Below are 22467 nucleotides of genomic sequence, written 5' to 3' on the forward strand. Positions count from 1 at the left end.
TAATTAAAATTACATTTAATTCAAAATGGATTAAAACCAGGTTTTTGGTTTGTTTGTTTATAGATTAAATGCTTAGTAAATGCTGCCAGGAATTAGTTAACAGCAAATCCTTTCAAAATTGTTAGGGAAGACTAGACAATTTGGTGTGCAATTTTAGATTTTGTGCCAGGAATGTGATTAAAATGCTTTGAAGATGATTAAAATAAAACAGTGTTAGATTTGGCATTTTCCACCAGGAAACAAAGGTCAGAAGGAGTTTTGCCTGTAGTGACTCCTGTTAAACTGCATGTAATTATGCATTATCAGTCAAAGCTCAAAGAGCAGTCATTGGCAGCCATTTGTCTTTTAGCAAGGTCACAGTGGCCAGATTTCCATCATATGATAAAAATGGTAAGTAGCCCATTCACCCATTCACTCTCTCATTCATACACCAGTGTACGCAGACACTGGAGGCAAGGTGGGTGAAGTGTTTTGCCCAACGGATACAATGACAGTGTGCACCTTCAGGAGGCGGGATTCGAACCCCTGACCATCCGATCACGAGATGACCCGCTCTACCGCTCTACATTCGCCCCAGCATATTTGGACACCATCTCATTCTGAACACATTGAAAAGATTCTGCACCGTGACTACATTTGGAATAGTTATTCCATCCTTTCAGATATGTCTGTAAAGAGCCTAGGGTGTTTTGTTGGATCTCAGATAGTATTTTTCAAACTAACACCGAGCAGAGGTGGTGTCTGGAGTTGTCATACCAACAAACAGGCCAACATCCTCCCGGGCTACCTGTCTGCTCGCCCCGTCCCACAGGGAGGTGAATAAGTGAGCGGGCCAATCCACCACCGTGTCAGAGCTGCAAGCGGCGCCAAGCACAAGGTTAAAGCAGCAGCGACCTCTGTGCTGCTGTTCACACAGAGTCATGCTAATCCTAAGTGGGTCTGGAGTTGTTTTTCACTTTGTAGAAACCTCTCACATAGCTTCGTTGTGTCACCTCTGCTTTAGTATTCAGGACCCCAAACGCTCGCAGACACACTCCTGTGGCCCTCAGGCGCTGTTTCAGGAAGAAAGAAAATGAACGGCAGAAATTGGCAACACCGAGAGAATCACCAAGTAAAAGCAGATCAGAAATTAGAAACAAATAATGCATCCACTTTCCATATTAATTAAGCAGCAGTGATGCTATCTACATTGAGGGAATCTGATGTGCTAAAATTGTCCCGTACTGGAATAAATTCACCTCCTGTGGCGCATGTCTTGGGGTGGGAATTAAGTTTTATGCATCTTGGCTATCTCCTCATGTGTTGTCACGATTAATTCAAAATAAAAAAATAGATTTTTTTTGAGTCAAATTTTAAGTCATAATAAGTAAAACGCAAAGACTGCAATCATTTAGGTAAAGTTTAAAATTGGACTTTGACTAATTAGCGATTTACAACCATTAAAACTCAGTCATTATACAAATCCCAAAAGAGACGGCTACACAATTTATAAGGCATATTGTCATTAACGCTGTACTCATACTAGAGGGTGTGAAATGTTCCTAGTTTAGCACAAGGTAAAGCCTCCTGCCCAACGCGTAATGCTTTCTCCTTATCGGCCTGGGAATTTATGTCGGCATGTGTAGCGCAATAGCTACATTTCCTGATAAAGCCATCTATCTCTCTTAGGCTGATAGCTGCTGGAGATGGAGAGTTGAGCTTGGTGTTGCTGCTATAGTACAGATAACTGATGAGCGCTGACCCCGTGACGTTTGCGAGATTGGCACAGGCTGAGCTTTATGGCCCGGAAAAAGGTCACCCGGGCCGTAAACCGAATCCGCTGCCGAGGGAGCGGGCACATTTGTTGATTAATATTACCGGATTTCGCTCATAACTCCCGGGCCTAACTTATAAATGAGACGCAAACTTATGGGCTGCTAGGAGCGTCGGGCGTAACTCAAGAGACAAAGAGTGGTTCGATGAAACGATAAAACAGATTAACAGCTCACATTAGAGCCAACAAGTGCAAGAGGAGAAAGGATGAATGGCAGGATCACTTTGCAAGATTTCAAGGCCTTTTCTCTTACAGTGATTCTTGGGCTAATCAATATTTTAACATACTATCAGGGACATATAACTTAAAACATCTGACATCTGGAACTAATTTATTTAACACAGGAGAGGAGGATCGCTGATCTTCCCTTTTTATTCACATTGATCATTTATTTCTATCTTTATGTCTTTCTGTCCACAGATTAAAGCACAATGTTGTTGATGTCTGAAGATTTTTTTTTTTATTCATGTAGTCCTTATATTTGATGAGTTTAGTGGTGCTAGGCTAGTGCATGTCTATGGTAACTAGTAGCCTGCATTAGAAACCGTCTGACCCAAGCACAGTGCACCTGGAGCAAATCACTTATAACACCAGACTACCCATATAAATGTCTGTGTTGACATTTTTTAATTATAACCATTTTGCATTTAAAAGAACTTATATTTGAGCAGCATCAGCTTCCTGGTTGTAAGCGACGCAGAGGCGGAGTGATATGGTAAGTTGCCGGATCTACAGTAGTTTGTTTACCTGTGGCCGGCATTACTACACATGGAATTCACAAAGGAGCTCTCTACAAATCAGATATGGCAACGTTTGGAGGACTACCTGATGAATTTGAAGAGGTTTTTAATGCAGGCTACTAGATACCATAGATATGCGCTAGCCTAGCACTAGCCTAGCACCACTAAACTCTTCTAATATAAGGACTGCATGAATTAAAAATATATCTCCAGAAATCAACAACACTCTGGAAAACTAGAAAATGAGGCCTGAAATATCCTTTAAAAGCAGAACTAAGTAACTTATGCCCCTAGAGGCCATAGGTGCCACTGCTGGTGTCATAGCATGTTGCGTTTTTATTCATAAATTGTCTGTGAGAGCAAATACTACGCTGATAGAAAAGACAAAGGGAGAGAAGGATATTGGTCATCCAATTACACAATGGAGATACTTTTTTTCCACTCAAACTTGGCTGTAAATACTTAATGCTGTTTAAGTGGCGCTAGCCCACAGTTAGCTTTGCCCGTTCGCCTGTTAGCTTCTTCTTCTTGATTCCATTAGGGTTTATTGGTGACTCCGGCCCGGAGGCAGGAAAGTTGCAATTAAGGTTTTCTGGCCAGAGACACCGGGGGGAAATGAAAGACCCCCCAATCATCCCATTAACACTTGTATTACCCCCAGAAGGACTACGAAAAGGTAAACAAGTTACTTAGTACTGTGTAACCTGAAATACAAATGTATTTCAGGTTACACATTTTAAAGCTTAACATGACAGAACATTTATCTGACAAAGTGATTTCATCATTAAAATGTGAAGATCATTTTAATTTTAACAAAAACGCCATCCCCAGAGTTTATTTGAGTATATGCTGTAATGTCCAGTACGAATGTTACTGTCTTGTTAATACAGCATGTCTATCGAGCAAATGCCAGACACACAGACATATTGCAGTTTGGTTATGTTGAACTCCCAGAATATTGTCGGTTTCAGAACACACTGGCAGACACAGCCACAGCCACATTAGCAGCTCAGGCAAAATGGAAATGGACTTGAAAGCATGCACGCTTTTTATTTAACCCAGAAAGTGGACAGTTTGTGCTCTTTACTATAATCAAATACAAAATACTATAAATGTAATGTACTCCACTAAGGGGCAAGCTTAATATCATGTAATGCAGTCAGTCTAGTCTAATGACATATTTCTTGCAGGATCTCGTTGTTTTTTGGTACCAAGCCTGTATATACTACATAGGGAAATAAGTATATACATACAGCATGTTCTCCTATTTTATATAAGCACTGTCTGTCATGAAAGCACTTTTTTCCTGCTTATATATTGAGCGATGCAGAGATAAGCCAAGATAAGAGGATGGAACAACAAACAATCTGTGCTTCTGGATGTTGAAAGGACCCTTTGTTCAGCCCTCTTAAACAGATACTGTTATCTGTCTCGAAATGCATCGTAATTGATTAAAACTATTGAGGAGGGACAAAAGGACGGCGCGAGAGTGAGCGAGTGTGCGACAGGAGACAGACAGCGAGCGATGTGTTTGGAGGCGCTGATGGCAGGAGAGAAAACCCTGGCCATCCAGCAGAATTTTAATTACAGCAGGCAGCGGCACTTCACGCAGACTAATCTCCTCCACAGTAGGATTTATAGGCATTACTGATGCTGACAAAGTGATCGCTCAGGGAGAGATAAAACACTATAAAATAAAGCATGAAATTGGATATGAATAATGCTTTCCTCCTGAAGGCAAAGCCGATTTTGGATGTTTGTTCCACTAAAATCGGCCGTCGCCATAGATTATCAGGTGCATCGGCCTGCTCCCAGTAATGGACGACTTTTAAAATCCCAACTTTCCCTTGGCAGTAAAGGTGACTGCTATTTCCTGTGAGTGCACTTGTAATGACAAAATTCCACAGTGCAGCAGCTGTGATTGCGAAGGCTTGCAGCTATAGCAGGACATCCCCCCCATCCCCCACTTCGCCCCCCGTTCCCCTCTTTCCCCTTTTCTGACATTTCTATTATTGAGAAACAGCAACTCTAGCATGCCACTGCTGCCTGCCTGCCTGCTGCACTATATCCGCACCAACTTAATCCCCCTGGCATTTCAATGGCCTGCACACGCTCTCTCTCTTTCCCTCGCACATGCCAAACTGTTTAATATTTAATCCACTTTCGATGGGATTAATACGCCAAGAGTTGGGTGAGATTTTTTGGTGCGAGCCAATTTTTTCAGTTGATTTCTGGTGTCTGTGATGTGTAGAGAGTGGCTTGAAGCTTGTGGAGTCTTTCGAGCACGGAGGGATGGATGGGAGATCTGCAGAGAAGGAGTTGGATACTAATGAACAAATAAATCAAACGTCTTTGCCAGAGAAGGCTTGCTAAAGTAGACGATCAACGGCGCTAATTGAATTGCAGCGTGCACATGTACAGTGCGTAACAACCGGAGCTATCACCTCGCTGGATATTGCCTTTAATTTCACAGCCCCAAGTTAATTTCACACCCTGCAATCTCCATATGTTTATCTACACAAATTTAATTCCTCTTATTAGTGACAGCGCTCTGGCCACATGCTCAAGCGCTTGTGAACAACAGACACACTCATTTCGGGACGTAAACATCTCCTGAATGAGCGCAGAGCTATAGCGTGAGCATATTATTAAGTGGCAGGCTGGTGGCATATGCAAATAGGTTTGATGAATGGGAAAATTGTGTTCTAGCAAGAAAAGTCTGAAGGTAAATTTGTTGGCTTTGACAAATGTGAAAGATGTCTTCTATTGGGTAATTACGTAGATCACTTTTGCTTTCATTTCAGAGCTGATGCAAAGCTTCAAAATATGATCTATATTTTAAATTACTTTTTAGTTTAGTGCATGTTTTTCAAAACATTTCTTGATTTTCCAACAAGCTCTTCCTTACACAAGTCGTCTCACTGCAAGTCTCCCAGATGGAAGGGATTGTGATCATTACGGGATACAGGATATTCTTGTGTGATCAAAATAAAAGCGAGTGTGCCTCTGGAGACTTGTCTGCCTAAGAATAGCAACAAAAACATCCACTCGCAGATTGTTTGAAGGAAACGCAAGTGGAAGGAAATAAATGAGAATCGCTTCGAAGCCATTTATCCACCCTACTGTATCTATTATTCCACTATACCTTCAAGTAATGGCTTATGCTCAGTAACAACATGGGTAGTTTTACTTATTTTTTATCTATTTATGATAATCAAAAACCAAAACACCTTTACTTTTACTTAGATGGTGATTCATTTTGTGACATACTTGCAATCACACCTGTGCCCTACATCCTTGCATCCAGCTTATGTCACAATCCGCTACAGTCGGAGAGCAGTCCACAGAGCAACATGTGAAGACTGATATGTGAATAGTTCTGAGACAGGAATGACTGTAGTCATATAAAAGATGAAATCTCCTCTTTATGTTGTTTACCACTGATGTGGTCCGGGAGTCATACATGGGATTGGGAATATTGTAGGGAAGGGATTTAGATGTGGAGCAGACCAGCCGGTGTGATTATTGGGAAACAGCATGAGGGCTCAGTGCAGCAGCATGAAGAATGTGATTTGTAATGTAAGAGATGCAGACGCCATACAGCAACATACAAACGCAGGCGAAATGCCCGACGGCCTCGCTCTGAGCTTTTGTGTGATAAGCAGTCTCTGGAAACCAAGTTGGTGTGTAACACAGTCTCATCTGGTCGGGGCAGTGGGCTGTGACTTTTCACGGCCTCAGCACTGAGGGGATCCTTCTTCCTGATACAAAGTCTCTTGATGCAAACAGGGCGCAGCTGAGGCTAACTTGTGCAAATTATGCTTGCAACCTGCTGGACACAGCATGAAATATGTCAACACTTTACAAGCACTTTGGGAAATAGGTTTGGTGTCCTTAGTAAATGCAGCTTTGTGCAGCTCATGGTCAGTCTACTACTGCATGAGTGACTTGTTACAATTAAGGAGTGTTCAGCGGCATACACTGTTTCAGGTGTTGACCATTTAAATATGAAAAGTCATTTAGCACAACAGGGAAAAAAATACACACAATTCTTCAATAGACAATTAAATATGTGTACACAGTACTTTTCTCCCATGTCAACTGGAATTATGCCAATAAATACCTGTGGTGTGGTGACTTGAATGGAGCTACAGGAAATAAAAAGGCATCACCAATAACCAAAATCCAGCTAGCCTGTATGGCTGCTTGTGAAGAGCTTTACTGACAAATCGGGCTGTTTGCTATGCATTTAATTCTCTTGTAACAGTGGGGCAGCAGTAGCCTAAGGTAACACGGGCTGGAGAGCTTGACTGGAGGTTGTGCTGGAAGTCTGGGCAGTGGATATTAATGAGAGGCACTTAACGAGAGGATGCAGTGGAGGCAGCCTCGAGCGCGACCAAGCACAATTTTATGAATTGCATATACTCTTCCCTTGCCGCCAACTATTGCCCCAAAATTGTAAATGAAGGTGTCCTGTGGAGTAAGTCAGCACACCTGCTGGAGTAACTGTAGGACACAGAGCAGCACACGCTTACACATTCAGGGCAGGCTGTAGCAAAGATTCCTACAGAGATTCAGGTCAGGGTTTCCAGGATTCTTCAACATCCACTTTCCATTAAAGACCTTGTTGAAATTTTATAGAATAAATCCTTTTTACTTACAAAGAATACAGCCCTGCATAAAGAAGTTCTACAAGTTCCTCAAACAAGTCTATATCTCATTGAAATGCCTGAGCTGTGAGTCCGTGAGAGATGGCTCGTTCTTCTTAATTTAGACTCTCTTGGTCCGTGGAGAGGAGTCCACATATGGTGCCTGAGTATGGGCGTGGGACCCGCCTCAGGGATTGACTCATTGATTCCCTTCGGCCCGCGAGGCTTGCTTTGAGAGCCACTAGGCAGGTTTCAAGGGTTCTCATTACTGGCAGGTACATGTAAAGCCGCTCGCAGCCGCCTGAAGCTGTCTGAAGAAGATCCCCTAATTGAGCACCGTGCGGGGATGATGGATGGCCTTGTCCGGCACACAGATGGCTCCTGCAGGGGGTCCAGCTCCCCTTTGGGACGGCTCAGCTGTGCCTGGGACCACATGTTGACAGCCACAACCTATTTATGGCACAACACAAAGCGCCAAAGTGTCATCAATAACAGTTTTGCAGAGTGTCCGCGGTACGTGTCTGAGATGTTGCACTTGTAACATGCAATCGATTTAAGTAGCCAAGTGTAAAACTAACTGCTGGAACAAATGTATCCATTCACGATTGTGCAAAGACTGTTTATGGTCATGTTTTTTGACAACACACTACCTATCATTTCATGCAATTCCCTGCAGTGTTCCCATATTATATAAGTGTCTACCGAGCCATTTATTGTGCTTATCAGATGCTCAAACAGTATGAGGTTGTCTCCAATAAAGCAGTGTGCCTTTCTGATTCTGAATATGGTTACTCTTCTTTCTTCTTGATAATGATGACTTGTGATGGATCTGCCGTGTCTCGATGGGAGGTGACTGATAGAAGGCCAGGAGGCCAGAGTGAGATGGAGAGCGCTTGTGTGAGTGCATTCTCTGGGGTCACATATTTGGACCTGGCCTTTGAATAGGCTTTGCCCTCCTGTACCTGCCGGCCCTGGTTCTACTGGTGCAACACGCTCACCTAATCAGAGAGCGCCGCACTGGGCCTGCATCGTCAAACCTGAATAAAACATGGAGCAAAAGATTTAATCAGAGAGGGCATGTGCTGCTGTCTGGGGCTGCTGGTACTGACACTCCAGCCATTCCCCACACGTGTCCTCACACTAATGACAAGCCTAAAAGAAGGCAGAGGGCAACCTCTTTTCATAATCAAAGTGTTTTTATTCATGACATGTCTATTAATTAGTTTGGAATAGTCAGCAGCATGTGCTCAGGAGAATTTAAATGGGCTGAAGAGGATTTGCCCTTTCTGTGTTGAGTCAATGATTTTGTTATGAGCAGGGAGGGACAAAGACAAGGAGGTAGACGGGGTTAGTGAGTGTGTGTCTGTCTTCTGTCAATGTGAGAGAGTCACGGAGCCTATAAATCACACAGTGGAGTCAAATTGACACTGTCAGTGGCATTTGAACCATCACAGAGAATCTGTGAGGGCGGAGAGGTAATGCTGTTTATTAGCAAGAACACACATGCACAACACAGACATCGATGCTCTGAGATAAGCACAACTGTTTTTGTTTTTTTAACTGAGGTAATTGATTAGAAAACTCGACACTGCACAACGTTATCTAACCATACTGAAGACACTGTTCTATACTGATTTAAAGTCAACAAGCTTTTGCTTTCAGATGTAAGGGAATACACATCAACACAATGAGGCTATGTACTTTTTTTATTTAATTTTACTTTACTTTACTAAACTATATACTTCAATCAAACATATTACAGAGGGTACAGCAGTTACTGGATACTAGAACCCTTTTCAGTATCCACAATGTTTAAAAGGCTTTGAGATTCTTTGTTTTTCTAGTTGACTTTTAGCCTGAGTGGCATTTGTTATCTCCTCCTTTTCAACTTTGAATAAACAGCCCGCTGCAAAAAGTCAAACAATAGAAGTCAGCGCTCAGTCGTTACTGCGCCAAACAAACACGGTGTATTGACACTTGTTGGGACATGATCAGCAGTGATACTTTAGTCATGCTGAAATATGGAACAGGAGGCAAACTGTTTGTTAATTCTCATTTCACTCTCCCAATGTGAAGCCAGCCAGGCACACAGAGCAGCGCTCCCTCTACATGCACAATGGTCTGGCTCACTGCGTAACATCAAATTATCTTTCCCCTGGCTTAATTATTCATTAAGCAAACATAATTAATTTAAGAAGCGTCTCTCATAGGAAGTGTTTCAAAAAAGGCCAGGACAGTTTCCTGCGGAACAATTAACAGAGCAAACTCCTAAACCTGATACAATGTAATATCAGTGTATTATAAGACTTTACAAAGCACTGCCATCATTACATTTCTATTATACTCTTATTATTGCCTTATGCAAAAACAGGTGTGTTTCATTTTGTCTGTAATAATTAAAATGTTTCACAGACATGCACATACATTTGAGTCATTTTTACCTTTGTTGACATTTTCAAAACAACACTACCACTACATTATACTGTATTACTTTATATCTCACAGAGATAGTAGAAGTTGATCCAGCGCACACTCTTACCACTCTTGATGCGACTCAGCTGAATAGGAGAGCAGCTGCTCTGTTCGCAGGCCTTACTTGCACAGATCATTTAACTGCTCCCATTTAGTCTCAGTGTGCCTGACGGAGCTCGTGCGACCGAAACGATCCCAGACCCTGAAAGCAGGATTTTCTTCCACAAGCCACTCTTACCCAATCCCGCTGCAGCGCCGGCACACATTTAGCCGAAACTGTTCTAATTAGACGTAGTGAGCACAGCACACAGACACACACACGAGCTGGCCTCTGCGTTCTCCTTTATCTTCTCTTTCCTTCCCATCAATCTAGTGGATTTAAACACAAACGTCTTTGAGGGAAAAGGCCAGGCTTTGATGTGCATCCTTCATGATTCAGAGCTTTCTGATCATGAGGTGGCTTGTCTCTGAGCCCACCCAATCCACAGGAAACACAGACTCAAAGAACACGCCAGGCTCAAGTGCCGTTCCATTTGTATAATGGCACAGCAGCCATTGTAGTGGAAGCAGTGACTTCTTTTCCTTGAAGCTTTATTGCTTTACGTTACCATTTGTCATACATTTAATAAAATGACAAAAATACTGGGTTTTTTTTTAGGTTTACACTGTTGTTGTCCTGTTGTCCTTACCCCAGACTGCTCTAAAATAACAAAACAGTTATTTCAGAGTAATTCTATCTCAGTTTACTAAATTCAGTATCTGTTGTATATATCTATGTGCCACACCCATTTGGATTTTGAGGTTGTAGTAGTGGGCCCATATTTGTCCTTTCTCCTTCTTAGTCATATTACCATGGAAACTAAAAGATTTATTCCCTAGGGATCTATTACAACATGTCTACCCTGAGGAGCTATTCATGAGTCTGTGAATAGGCTGGATGTGACACCTCTCAGCAAGGTGTCTTCTGGTCAATGATTTTGGTCGCACTACGAAGCTTCAGCAACATAAAAGGCTGTCATTTATTTTTCTTTTAGCCTATTTAAAATTGTCTAGTGCTAATATAGTTTTTGGCTTTGGCTCTTCTTCATTTTGACCGTCCTAATCCAGTAGGACAGCCTGGACTTGACCGTGAAATGAAAAGTGAACTCCCAAATCCAATTGGCTTAGAAGCTTTGAATTCAGTTAGTCTGACGAGTATGAGGTTTTGTTTTGTTTGAAGGCAAAATGTGATTAATTTTTTTTTCATCAGTGCTTTATTTCAGTTTATGAAATAAATATTCAATAAAATAGCCTCTATGTTAAACTTATATAATGGTAGGAGTCGATGAATGAACATTGTGATAATAAAAAGGGTTATGCTGCTTAACAAAACAACTCACAATTTCAGCAGATGGTAATACCCGTTTCTTGGCACCCAGGGCTGAGTAAAAATCACACACTGTGTTGACTCCTCTTGAAGCCATAAGGAAAGCTGTATGGATCTAAAGAGGTAAAGTGAATTACAATAAGGGTTCAGAGAGGAGCTTAAAGGTCAATAAGAGGTCATCTCAATTATCGAAAAAGCCAAATAGTCATCAAAAACAGTAAAACAACCTTCAGAAAAACAACACGCTGATCTGGGCATCATCGGCAGTTGCTCACTGCTGTTTATCCATGTTTGCAGGAATAATATTTGATATTTGTCAAATTTTGGATAGAAAAGCAAACTGCTATTAAGAGCCAGTTTTCTTTTGAAACCTTGTATAACTCAGACTGTTTTTTACAGGAAATATCTCTGCCAGTGTTGAACTCACCTAAAAGCTAACTCCTTCACTTACACACTTCGCCAGTGCCTCCTGATGGCGAGCCCAGGCTCATGGACTGCAGCCAGGGAGCATCCCACAGCCTCTCAGCGCAAACAGCTTTGTCAAACTCAGTTAGTTGCCTCTAAGGAGGGGAACACCTCTCTCTCGCATTATACCAGGACTACTCACATCATGCTGCCGCCCCAGCCACCTCATCAATGCACAGTGCAGCAGAGGTAAACAACGGCGAGCCTCAGTGTGACACGCCGCATGTGCACTGGGTATGCGCTCACAGGACACACAGAGCTTCATTTACAGAAGGTAATTGCACTGGAGCCAAGTGGGGAGCTCTTGTGATGGGATTCCTTCCAGTTTTCCTAAAACCCTGTCTACATTTGTTTACTTACCAAATGAATCTCCTCCGACAGCTCCAAAAAAGAAGTCATAAAATTAACTAGACCTGCTCATGGTTGTTGACAAGGCAGTTGGCTTTTGTTTGTTATACAGGCCACAGACAAACAACAAATACAGCAGGCAGGTTACACTTCCCCTGAGAGGAGCCATGAAAAAGGAGTCAATATGGTGAAAATATTTGCAGATACAATATTCTCTTAAATGTACGCCATAGCGCTGACCCTGTCTTTTCCTCTGCAGTAAGAAAATATCACGCTCTTATGAGGTTTCTTCTGTCACAGCTCTGGTCCTGGTATATAGTCACTGCATGTCCAGCATAATAATCCACATGTGAAAGCCCTCACAAACAGTAGCCCCACAGGAGGAGGAGCGCTTAGTACAGCAGCCACGTGGACTTTCCTGTGAAAAATGCTTCCCAACAATCCTTCATTGAATAGTCCTCTGCCTGTTCCTGAGCCACTGGCTGATAAACATCTGTTTTTTGTTCCAGGAGAGAACACGCGGCTAAAAGGAACCAGGGATGTGTATGTGATGCTACTCATGTTGGGGGGAAAAATAAAAACACACAACTAACAGGCTATTTGACAACACATATCAATACATTGTTTTTCCTTTAGGTGTGTAGATCAATACCCAAAGGCTGAATCCACATGGACTAGTGGAAAATGGAAACTCAGTCTTTCCGATATTCAACATAGACAGAAATATATTTTTGATCCACAGGCTTTTCTTGCCCAGACCGCAAGGATAAGAGACATCCAGCATTCCCCTGGAGACTGGACTCAAACTCATGACGCAGAGGTGGCTACGTTGCACTCGACAACGCATTCAATGGTTTCTCTAAGCAAACTTTTTTCTAAATCACTAACCAAACACTCAACTGGGTATTTGCTCATAGTCCTATTATTCAATACATCAGCCTGGGATTGAGAGATTTTCACTCAGAGCAGGCATATCATCCGCACAATCTGTCAGTACTCACTGTTTGCCCTGATATTTCAAAAATAATACCATAAAGTCCAGTACAGGCAAGGGGCTTCCCTGCGGAAATACTACCCCTCCATCCAATGAACAAATCACCATTTAAACTGCTCACGGCTCAAGCTAAATCTCAAATATAAATATGACAGTTGCTCCCGCTTGTTTTCACATATAATCTGCAAAAACAGAGATCAACAAGCCCTTTCAAAAGTGCAAATAAGAAGTGGATTCAGAGATTTAATAAATAAAGCAGCGCTAGCGGAGTTCACTGCTTGTCTGTGCTGCAATCTATTTAGATCACTGTAATAATTCACACTGAATGCATGAATGAATGCGTGGGCACAAGCTCTTTAACAAAAACAACTAGGAGCTAGAGGAGAGCGGCCTAACAGCAGACGGCATATGCTTCCTCTCACGCCCGCGTTTGATTAAATAATAACGCTGATCCCACATTGTAGTAAGCAGTAAAAAAAGGATTCAAAATTATTCCAAGTAATAAAACATGATTGAGATCTGTTTATTTATGACATAACTGGTTTTATAGATTGGGTTCACATGACATAATAACTTTCAAGAGAGCCAAGCAGGTCAATATTGAGGAGGAGGACAGGTCTGAAATCTAGAGAGGGTTAAGCATATGCGTCGTTTTCATTCTAACCACATCCGCTAAAGTTCCAAACTGAACAGTGTCTAAACAGAGAATAACATGAGTCCTTCTCATTGAATAAAAAGACAATAGCTGGAGCTCCCTCTTTTTTTCCTGAGCGGGTCATTGTAAACAAAACAAAAACTTAATTCCTTATGATAGTATATAAAGTTTGGGATAGAATGTTAGAAATATAATGTTACTATCAGGGTTTCTACAGGCAGCAGCAAGTCAAATGTAATGTTTTTTCATACAATATTTTTATTACCACAAATATTCAAAGCTGAATTGGACACAACAGGACACTCTTGATCAAAAGATTGTGTAAAATTTCAGTCAAAACTTCAGCTGCATTTGTTTTAGACCAAAGTCTCTTTTGTATTTTTGAGGAATGTATGCAGTAAAAAAATTCACACTGAGTGGGCTCTGTTTCTAAGAAATGTTTATTTAATATAAGTTTGAATCCAATGTAATGCTTTTTAATGACTTTTAAGGCCTTGGCATAATTAATTTAATGATTTTATATATATACGAGGAAACCCTGTACTATGGAAATCCTCCATGTTATGGGTACTAACCATTGTCCAAAGACTATCTAAAGAAAAGATACATGGAACAACTCCATTAGCTGCCACTCAGTACTGGTAAATATATCTGACACACTTTACTGTCTAAATGCTTTATGGGAAAGCCAGTATTTGACCTTTTAAAGTCTCTATTAGTTTATTATTATGGGATGGGATGACATAAACCTGTCTCTGGTTTCTGCATAACCTTTATTGTACAGTTTCACTTGTTGTAACAGTTAAAATCTGATCTGGTTTGGTTTATATCTGTGTAATCACTAGGCCTATCCACATGAAACAAAAACTGAAACAAAGTAAAATAGTTTTAACTTTGAATCAAAAGGTGGTGGCTGTAAACTGTAAACAATCACTGATTACAAGACAGATTTGTCGATCCGATTCCTATATATTTCTTTTCCTCTTCCCGATATCAGCCGCTGCCCTCCATCTGAAATCATGACTTCACATAAATCATTGTGAAGACAGATTAACATAAGCGTTTACACATTGTGCGATGTGTATTGACCTCATCACCCAAATTACGCAACGCAATAACATGAACAATTCCAGCATCTGTAATCTGTTCAAATCCATCATTGATTTCAACTGCCCACGTTGCTGCACTCACACGTGTTTTTTCCATTCTGTGTATCCAGTTGAATCTATGTAAGTGCACTAAGGGGTGATCACGATTTGAGACCCGGCATCTCTGTCAAAGGAAGGTTCCCTTCTCCGGTAAAAGCTACTTAACGTTTTCCCACCGTCTACCACATAGGGCGTCTGAAAGAAGCCTCAGGAATGTACAGTATGAGGCGGCTTTTAGCGCTAAAAGCTATCGTCCTGCAATCAATGACTTGCCATAGAGAGACTCCAGCTGTTCCGCACTAACTAATCCATTCTGGAGCCGAGCATTCTCTCTTTTCTGAAGGTGCTCGCTGCTCTGACAGATGAAAATGGCCACAATGAGCCCACTCTCCATCACCGGGAGCCGAGCCGAGGCAGTGGCCCGTCCAATAACTGACAGACAATTGCTTGACCACCCAGCAGTCGCTTCAGCCTGACAATGTTCGATGTTTGGAAGATGGTGGTCAATTTTAGAAGCTCGAAATTATACGCACGCTCCTCTGGGATTGGGCTTCAGCGTCGGCTCATTGTACAGAACAGGGGTTTTGCAGTCATGTCACGCTGAAGGGCTGGGGGATGTCAGATCCAGCAAACTTGGGATTACATGGATGACTGTTACAAAGCTTTTATTTTAGCCCACTGCCACAAGTCAGTTTGCTGCTTTGCTGGGGCTGTAAGTTTGAGAATTCAATATTGGGAAGATTTTCAGATCAGCTTAATAAAAGAATAGCCTGAAAATATAAATGAAGTGAAAATGTAAAGCGCTGTGGAGTAGAAAGCAGAAAAAAGCAGCGTTTATTAATGCAAGACTTTCCTCCACAGTTCCTACGCCTGTGTTTGTCTTTGAATATTTTCAATTACTTGTGAGGCCACTATCCGCTTCCTTGATCTATCCACAACATCACTATCTTTCTTTGCTACTTATAATATGTTTACTCATCCTGATGAATTCAATTACATCTTTTCAGAGGAAATTATTAAGGGGGTGGCTGAGGCTGCCAGAGGTCAGCACTAACTGAGAATACTAAAACTTCCTCCCCCCCTCCCCAAACACATTACACAGCCTATTACCTAGTGCTTCTCACACAGCACTAGGCCAGCTACAGATGAAATGCTTTCTAGATGGGATGTGGCGTGGAGAAGAGGGGAAGAGAGCCGGAGCTGTCCCGGCACCTAATCGTTTGGGAGAGGCGTTCCCAGGGCAGCCGCCGAACACGCCAGTCCTGATTAGGCCACGCCGCCTGCAGGTGTGGAAAAGAGGGCGCGCTGTGCTTTTCTAGTGGACCGCTGCAGGGATCGATAAGGCACGAGGCCAAAAGCCAAAGGCACGACCACTTGCTGCCTCCATAAAATGCTAGCTTCATTTGGATTTGGCTCGGGGGCGGGGGGGTGGGCCCTCTTCACCTGGAATACATTAGATGGAGATGTTATGAACAAGAGTGTCTGAGTGATTTCGATCCCCGATCAAATTCTGCTTGTTGACAGTCTCATTGTGAACGTGTTGCTTTAACTCTCAGAAGAGAAGATTGTGTTGCTGAGACCTCTCACATAATTATCTAAGTGCAAGAAGCCATTTCAGCTCTATCCAAAACTGTCAAAGTGATTAAACAAACAGGGCAGAGTGGCCAGGATAGAGTGAGATAAAGAGAAAAGCTTGTTACCTTCCTGCAAGCTCGGGAAGAAAAAAAATGGATCCAATATATGTTCCGCTGAAATTCTGTGTGCTGAAACCAATTATGGGAAGTTCTCTCTCAAATGTATTGTTTCAGTGTAATCTGTGCCCGCATGCATACTTCACAGAGTCTCGCTGAAATATAAAGTAACAACAACAGCAGACATGAACAGAACAAGCGTAAGTAAGTAAGGGCTTTATTGTGTGACCCTGGCTCTAACAGCTAACACACTGGCACAGGTCCAGAGAGCTCCTGAGGTCCATCCATCTTCAAATATTCACGGACTGACATCAAACCATAAACTCTCTCAAGAATATTCGACTTCTTACAATATTTCACTTCAGACTTTTCAACATTAAATTGAAATTCAGGCTCGTGTCAAAGAAACTGAATAAAATGAACAAATAAACTCCACGCTTAACTTCAATTTGGTAGGTTGTATAGCAAAATTATTCACTTGTATAGTGTTTATGTTAAATTCAGGCAAGAAATGTTCTATCCAAAAATGTATTTTCTGAATTATTGCGTTATACATTTATTGGTGGTTACGCAAATGCAACCACAGATTAAGCAAAGCAGCAGTTATCACAAACAAAACAATCCAATTTGACTATTCATACATGCAATAAGAAGGAACACAATATTGTAAAACCCTTTTTTATAATTCCTTCTCCTTCCTTCCTTGTTGAAATGTCCAGCATCAATATAGTTCCACCACAGTAAAAGGAATCACATTCTGTCCCTTCACCATTTGAATGCAACATTTTCCCCCGGTGTACATCTGGATTAAGCCTTTACACTGAGTTGATATTCTTGACAAAAAAAACGCAGCTGGTGAACCAGTCTATGCAAAACATATAAAAAAGAAGAAAAAAGAGCCAAGAGATTCTTTCAGAAACCAGCCTCCCTTTGGAAAATAAGTCAGAGGAAATATGTGAGGCAATGACTCAAATTAGGATGCATAGAATCTTGTCGTAGAGCGAGAGCCATTTGCACATGAAGAGTGGCAAATGAGTTGCATTGAGCCAAGCTGCGAGCGCTACCTAGGAGGCAGTGAAAGGGAGCGAGGCAGCCGCGGAGAGGACCCGGGCAGAGGAGCCAGAGCCTTGAAGAGGGGCATTCTGCCATAATGAGTCTCATTTACCATTGACAGGCCTTGGGAAACTTAAACTAATTATGACAGTGCGCAGATGCTGAATGGCCCTTGATGAAGTTAATCACTGGCAATCCAACAAACAGGTGTTGAATGATTTCTATTACCTCCCCTGGAATTATAGCACATTCACTTTTTTTTTTTTTTTTTTACTCACAGCTCAAAGCATCAATCCACCCCGAGAGGAGATGATGTTGCCTTATTCCCGTGATCTGGGGAAATTTAATAAACGTTTATGGGATGGCGGAAACGTACTGTTGCTGCCGTTAATGTCACATAAAGACAGGGATTGAGTGCTGTTTTAAATAGTGAAAATGCTTCTATAACACGTGTCAATATAAAGTGACTGCCTCAAAAGACTTTTTTTTCTTTACTTTGCCAATTCTCATATAAAATCAATTAAATCTATAATGAAGAAAGCATATTGTGAACACTGTAGTAGAATGTAATGTTTGTTGCATTTATTCCAAAAAGGCAAATTTAAGATAATTGAAATAAACTATCTATGACGAAGGTGCTCTTTGGTGTTTACAGAGCAAAAACCTCTGAGAGAAAAGAAAAGGCCGAGTCACACTTCCTGCAACAAAATTTCCTATTAAATTAAAAAGCCTTTATTTCAACTGAACTAATTCGTTTAAAGCATTCTTTAAAACATTACATGCTGGGTTTCTTCATCCCACTCATAGCCCTCTTCCTGCATGTTCTGCCTCTACAGAAAATATTCACTGCACTCAATGAAACAATTAAGTAGTTTGTGCACAGACAAATATTGCATTATTTAGCATGTACTTTTACTTGAGTACTTGTTCAATTTGACAACAACAAACTATCATCGTTATCCGGCTGCAATAATGTGTAAAGAAGATAATTGGCCCAGCTGAATTTGGCTGTGTAAATCTTTAACACTGAAGCCAATAAAGATCTCTCCATTTTGAACAGTGCAGTTATTAAAATGTGTCAGGGTTTTATTGACCGTAAAATGGCAGTATCTGAATCCCAGTAATTATCGTCTGCTTTGTTAAGACTGGATTAGCAACATCGCGCGCATTGTTGTGTGGCTTCAGCGTCGCCGTAATTATCAAAGGGCTTGAATGGAGAGGATCTCAAATAACTGTAAACAAGACATTAAGCATGCACGGGGAACATCATCGCATTGTTATGGGATACATGCGGAGCGGCTCTTTTGTCTTTGATTCCAACAGTAATAGTTTAGAGATCAGAAGTTGCTCTAAACCACAAATTGATTGGATGACAGTGTTTGAGTCGAAAGGTGCTCATGAACAAAAACGTCCAAACCTGGGGACTGGGCATGTTCTGAATCATCATCTGAAAAGAATTAACTTGGTAATTATACTATGATAATTATTTTTAATCACATTGACCTCCAGCGCACCAATGGTTAGTGTTCACGACCCCCACCAAGCATGTTTTCCTTACAAACTATAGAAAAACCCATACAAACTAGCTGCCCCATGATATTAATACCATGGTTGCCCCGACCCTCCGGTTGAGAACCACTGCAATAGAGAATACAACATAAGAGAGGACATAAATAAAAAAGTGGATTCAAATTACATAAAATCTAGACTATCTTTGTCTTTTTTAAATTTACATGATGAGATTACTTACACCAAATTAGAGCAAAATGAAATCCAAAAATCCAATTTAGTCTCTGCAGCCCTGAACCAAATGCTAATGTGTAACTAATTGCTATTATGTGTTGAGCAGCGGTTTGTTATCTTCCAGTGTAGCACAAACTATTTCCATTCAAATTGTATTATCTCTTTAGAATAGTCGGATAAGAAATATTTATTAGCATCATCAGCATTTCAATAAGAGCCTAAGTATTGTGCACTACGCTACTATATTTTCTGTGACACTACACAATGAAGTGTCCAGGACAAAATATACATCTAAATATACGCCCCAATAAATAGTACAGTGAAGTTTTCTTGTGCCTGTGACAGCCAAATCGATTTGCTGCTCAGAAAAAAAGGCACCGGGCCAATGTAAGTCCACAACAACACGCACTGAAGCGTCTCCCCCCGAACCCAATCCCTGTATTCTTACAGCAAAGAGTCTATCTGAGCTACTTCAACACCTGACAAAAGTAAAACAACAAGAGGATTAAAAATTGAAGCCTCTCCAAATGGACTGACCAATTGCTAGGTAAGCAATGGCACAGAATCCATTGATAAAAAAAAGCTATTAGATTTTATTTCCTTAAAAATTCGACACTGCGTTTTTCTACTCCCCAGAGTGCGGGGCGGAAAGCAGGAACAGTGGCGTTTTCTGAGAATAAGAGCAAATGTGACTGAAAACACTAAAAAATTTACACAACTTGAGCCTCTAAGCGCAGCGCTCAGTATGTTTTTTCACATAAACTCGATCATTAAATATTTAAACAAAACACAATGCACTCCGCCAGCCAGCCAGCAACTAATAGCGTTTTGTTTTATTTTATGCAAGGACGCCAAGAGTTGCAGCATCTTTTCCAGAGAAACGTACAGCTCATCATGTAAAATGGTGTGAGGCGCCGCTCCAGAATGGCCCTTCAGTTTCGAGGGGGCTCTGAAGAAAAAGCGTGAGCAATATGAAGTCGTTTGCACACTTATGACATTGTTTAGTGATCATTTGGTCCTCGTAAATGTGCAAATTTTCTCCACCAGAAGAGGCAATTTTCGTAAACCACCTCATTACGCTTGAGATGTAAAAAAAATAAAAAAAATAATAATAATTCATTTGCAGTGTAAAATGGACAAGCAAAAATACCACTGTGGTGACATCATGTATTAGAGACTATACTTTCACTCATCTATGCCAGTTTTGTTTACAAAGGTTGAAAGCTGAAGGAGGCTTTGAAGCTGTGAGGTGAATTCCTGCTCATAAAAAAGACATGTCAGACATACAATAGAGAAATAATTAGGCCAAGGCCAGGGTGGATGAATCCGCCGCCGCTTCCCACAGGCACTCGACTGTGGCAAGCAGCTTGGTCAATAATCTTCAGCAATTCCTAAGGATTAGAGTCTTATTACCGAGCACCGTCTGTCACGCAGACCTCAGTGGCCAAAACACATCGCTCTATCTGACAGCATTGAGAAATAAATAACTTTAAAGCAGCGCAGAATTTAAATTTGGACATTTTCCCCCCCTTTGAATTATCGTTGTCAAACGCCTAAAGGGCCCACAACATGAATAAATAAGCAACACGTCAGTAGTTTCATACATTTTATGTGTGTTCTTGGATTCAGTTCTTGTTAACGCACATTACATAGATTGACCCCATTAAAGACTATGTATTTGTAAATTAGCACACTATTCATGAGTCTCCATAGTTAGCATATTACACATAGAAAATGAATAAGAGTAGGTTCAATTTAAAGTTTGTAAAACATTTATGATGTGAGTGAGGGGGACAAGCTCGTTCTGAATAGTCATTTTAAGTCAAGCGAACTTCTACAGCCACGTGTTTGCATCGTGCTAAGCTAATGAGTTCGAAAGGTAAACGCATTAAAAAAAAAAAAAAAAAAAACAAGCAGTGAAGTTTAGCAAGTGCCTCGATGTAGGCTATAGTAAGTCAAACGATTGAAGTACGTTAACTTTTACCGAACGTAAATTGTGGACATTTGCTAAATCCAGTCCAACCTGCGTCGTCTAATTGAACACACTTGTGGCACTTTGAAGTCGGCGTGTCATTGACCAAGTCTTCGCCCGCGTAGTTCGCAGTTAAAAGCGAAACAACAACTCACCGAAACAAAACCCCAGTTAAGTCCCCGTAAGTTTATCTTACCGTGACCGCGCATCTCTCCCACGGACGCCGCCACAACCAAAAGCGCGATTACGGTCCGTACATGGCAGTCTCGCCTCACGCACATGTCTGCCAAAGTGTGGAGGCTGCACTCGCTGCTTCTTCTGCTTCTTCTTCTTCTTCTTCTCCGCCGCGTCCTTGTGTTTTGCAAAGAAGATGATACTTCCCGGGCGACGGGGGACAAAAAACACGCGCGCGCACTCACGCCTTGGCTTCTTTGAATAAAAAACGCCTGTGATTGCGAACAAAAAAAGGGGGTCGTGAGAGCTTGACGCACTTCCCGGAGTCAATTCGGGAGTGCGGAGAGAGTCGCGAACAATCAAGAGAAACGCGGCGGTCCTGCTCGGTAAGCGGATTCGCGGCTGTGTGAGCTGTGGCACATGGAGAGAGCAGAGGAGGCGGAGAGGGAGGTTTCAGCACCGCGGACAGCTCCTAGCGTCAGCTCCGGGAACAGCCACACACACGGAAAGAAACTTGCGCGCTCTTCCACACCGCACTGCCCGCCTCTCATCGCGATCATCATCAGGCTTTTTTTTTTTCTTTTTTTTTTTTAAACGCTCGCAGCACTTTCGTTTCTGGTGATTTTTCCCCCCTTCTCCAATATCCTTTCCTGCAAACGCTCTCAGCATTTCAGCAGAAGTTGGGAAAGTAGACTACTTCTAAATGAATTCGCTCGAAGTGCAATCCCATATATTTACTCAAGTAGCCTTGCAGTAATAGAAGAAGTAGGCCTATGTGTTAGGCTACTACTTAAGTACAGGAGTCTGATTTGTGTTTTTAGGTGTGATCAAATCCAACTGACATCATATAAGCTAATGTTATATATATATTTTTACAGAGATTATTTAGTACAATAACCGTATTAGGACAACAGTTTTTAAGGAGAAATGTAAACTTTAACATCTTACGTGCAATTGAATAAGTGCAGTTTCTCCAGTTCAGCTTTACCCAAAACTAAAAGCTTCTTGACTGGCGCTTATAGCCTATAGGCCAGTGTAACGCCTCATTTGAAAGCTAAGACAGACAAAGCTGATTTAAACAGATCTTTTTCCTTTGTCACTAATTTGTTGCTTTTTATTGCATTTTTGCAACATTTTTGTTGTGAAATAGTCTCGCGGTTAAGGCTGCTGCAACATGTGTCTGT

The 22467-nt window shown here is 41.5% G+C and overlaps 1 protein-coding gene across 2 annotated transcripts in view; it reads right to left on the reverse strand.

Moving 5' to 3' along the window:
* LOC306970243 (seizure protein 6 homolog) overlaps positions 1–21763 on the reverse strand; it is an 84643-nt gene extending 62880 nt beyond the window's left edge. The window contains exon 1 of one of the 2 annotated variants that reach the window (XM_079566131.1): positions 21306–21761. In XM_079566131.1, the coding sequence (XP_079422257.1) occupies positions 21306–21390 (85 nt within the window). In that variant the 5' untranslated portion in view covers positions 21391–21761. Of the gene's footprint in view, positions 1–21305 lie in introns of both variants that reach the window. The other variant, XM_079566130.1, reaches the window with a different exon arrangement.
* Positions 21764–22467: the final 704 nt, after the last annotated feature.

Source organism: Gobius niger, assembly GCF_951799975.1.
Source record: "Gobius niger genome assembly, chromosome: 11".
Classification (NCBI taxonomy): domain Eukaryota; kingdom Metazoa; phylum Chordata; class Actinopteri; order Gobiiformes; family Gobiidae; genus Gobius; species Gobius niger.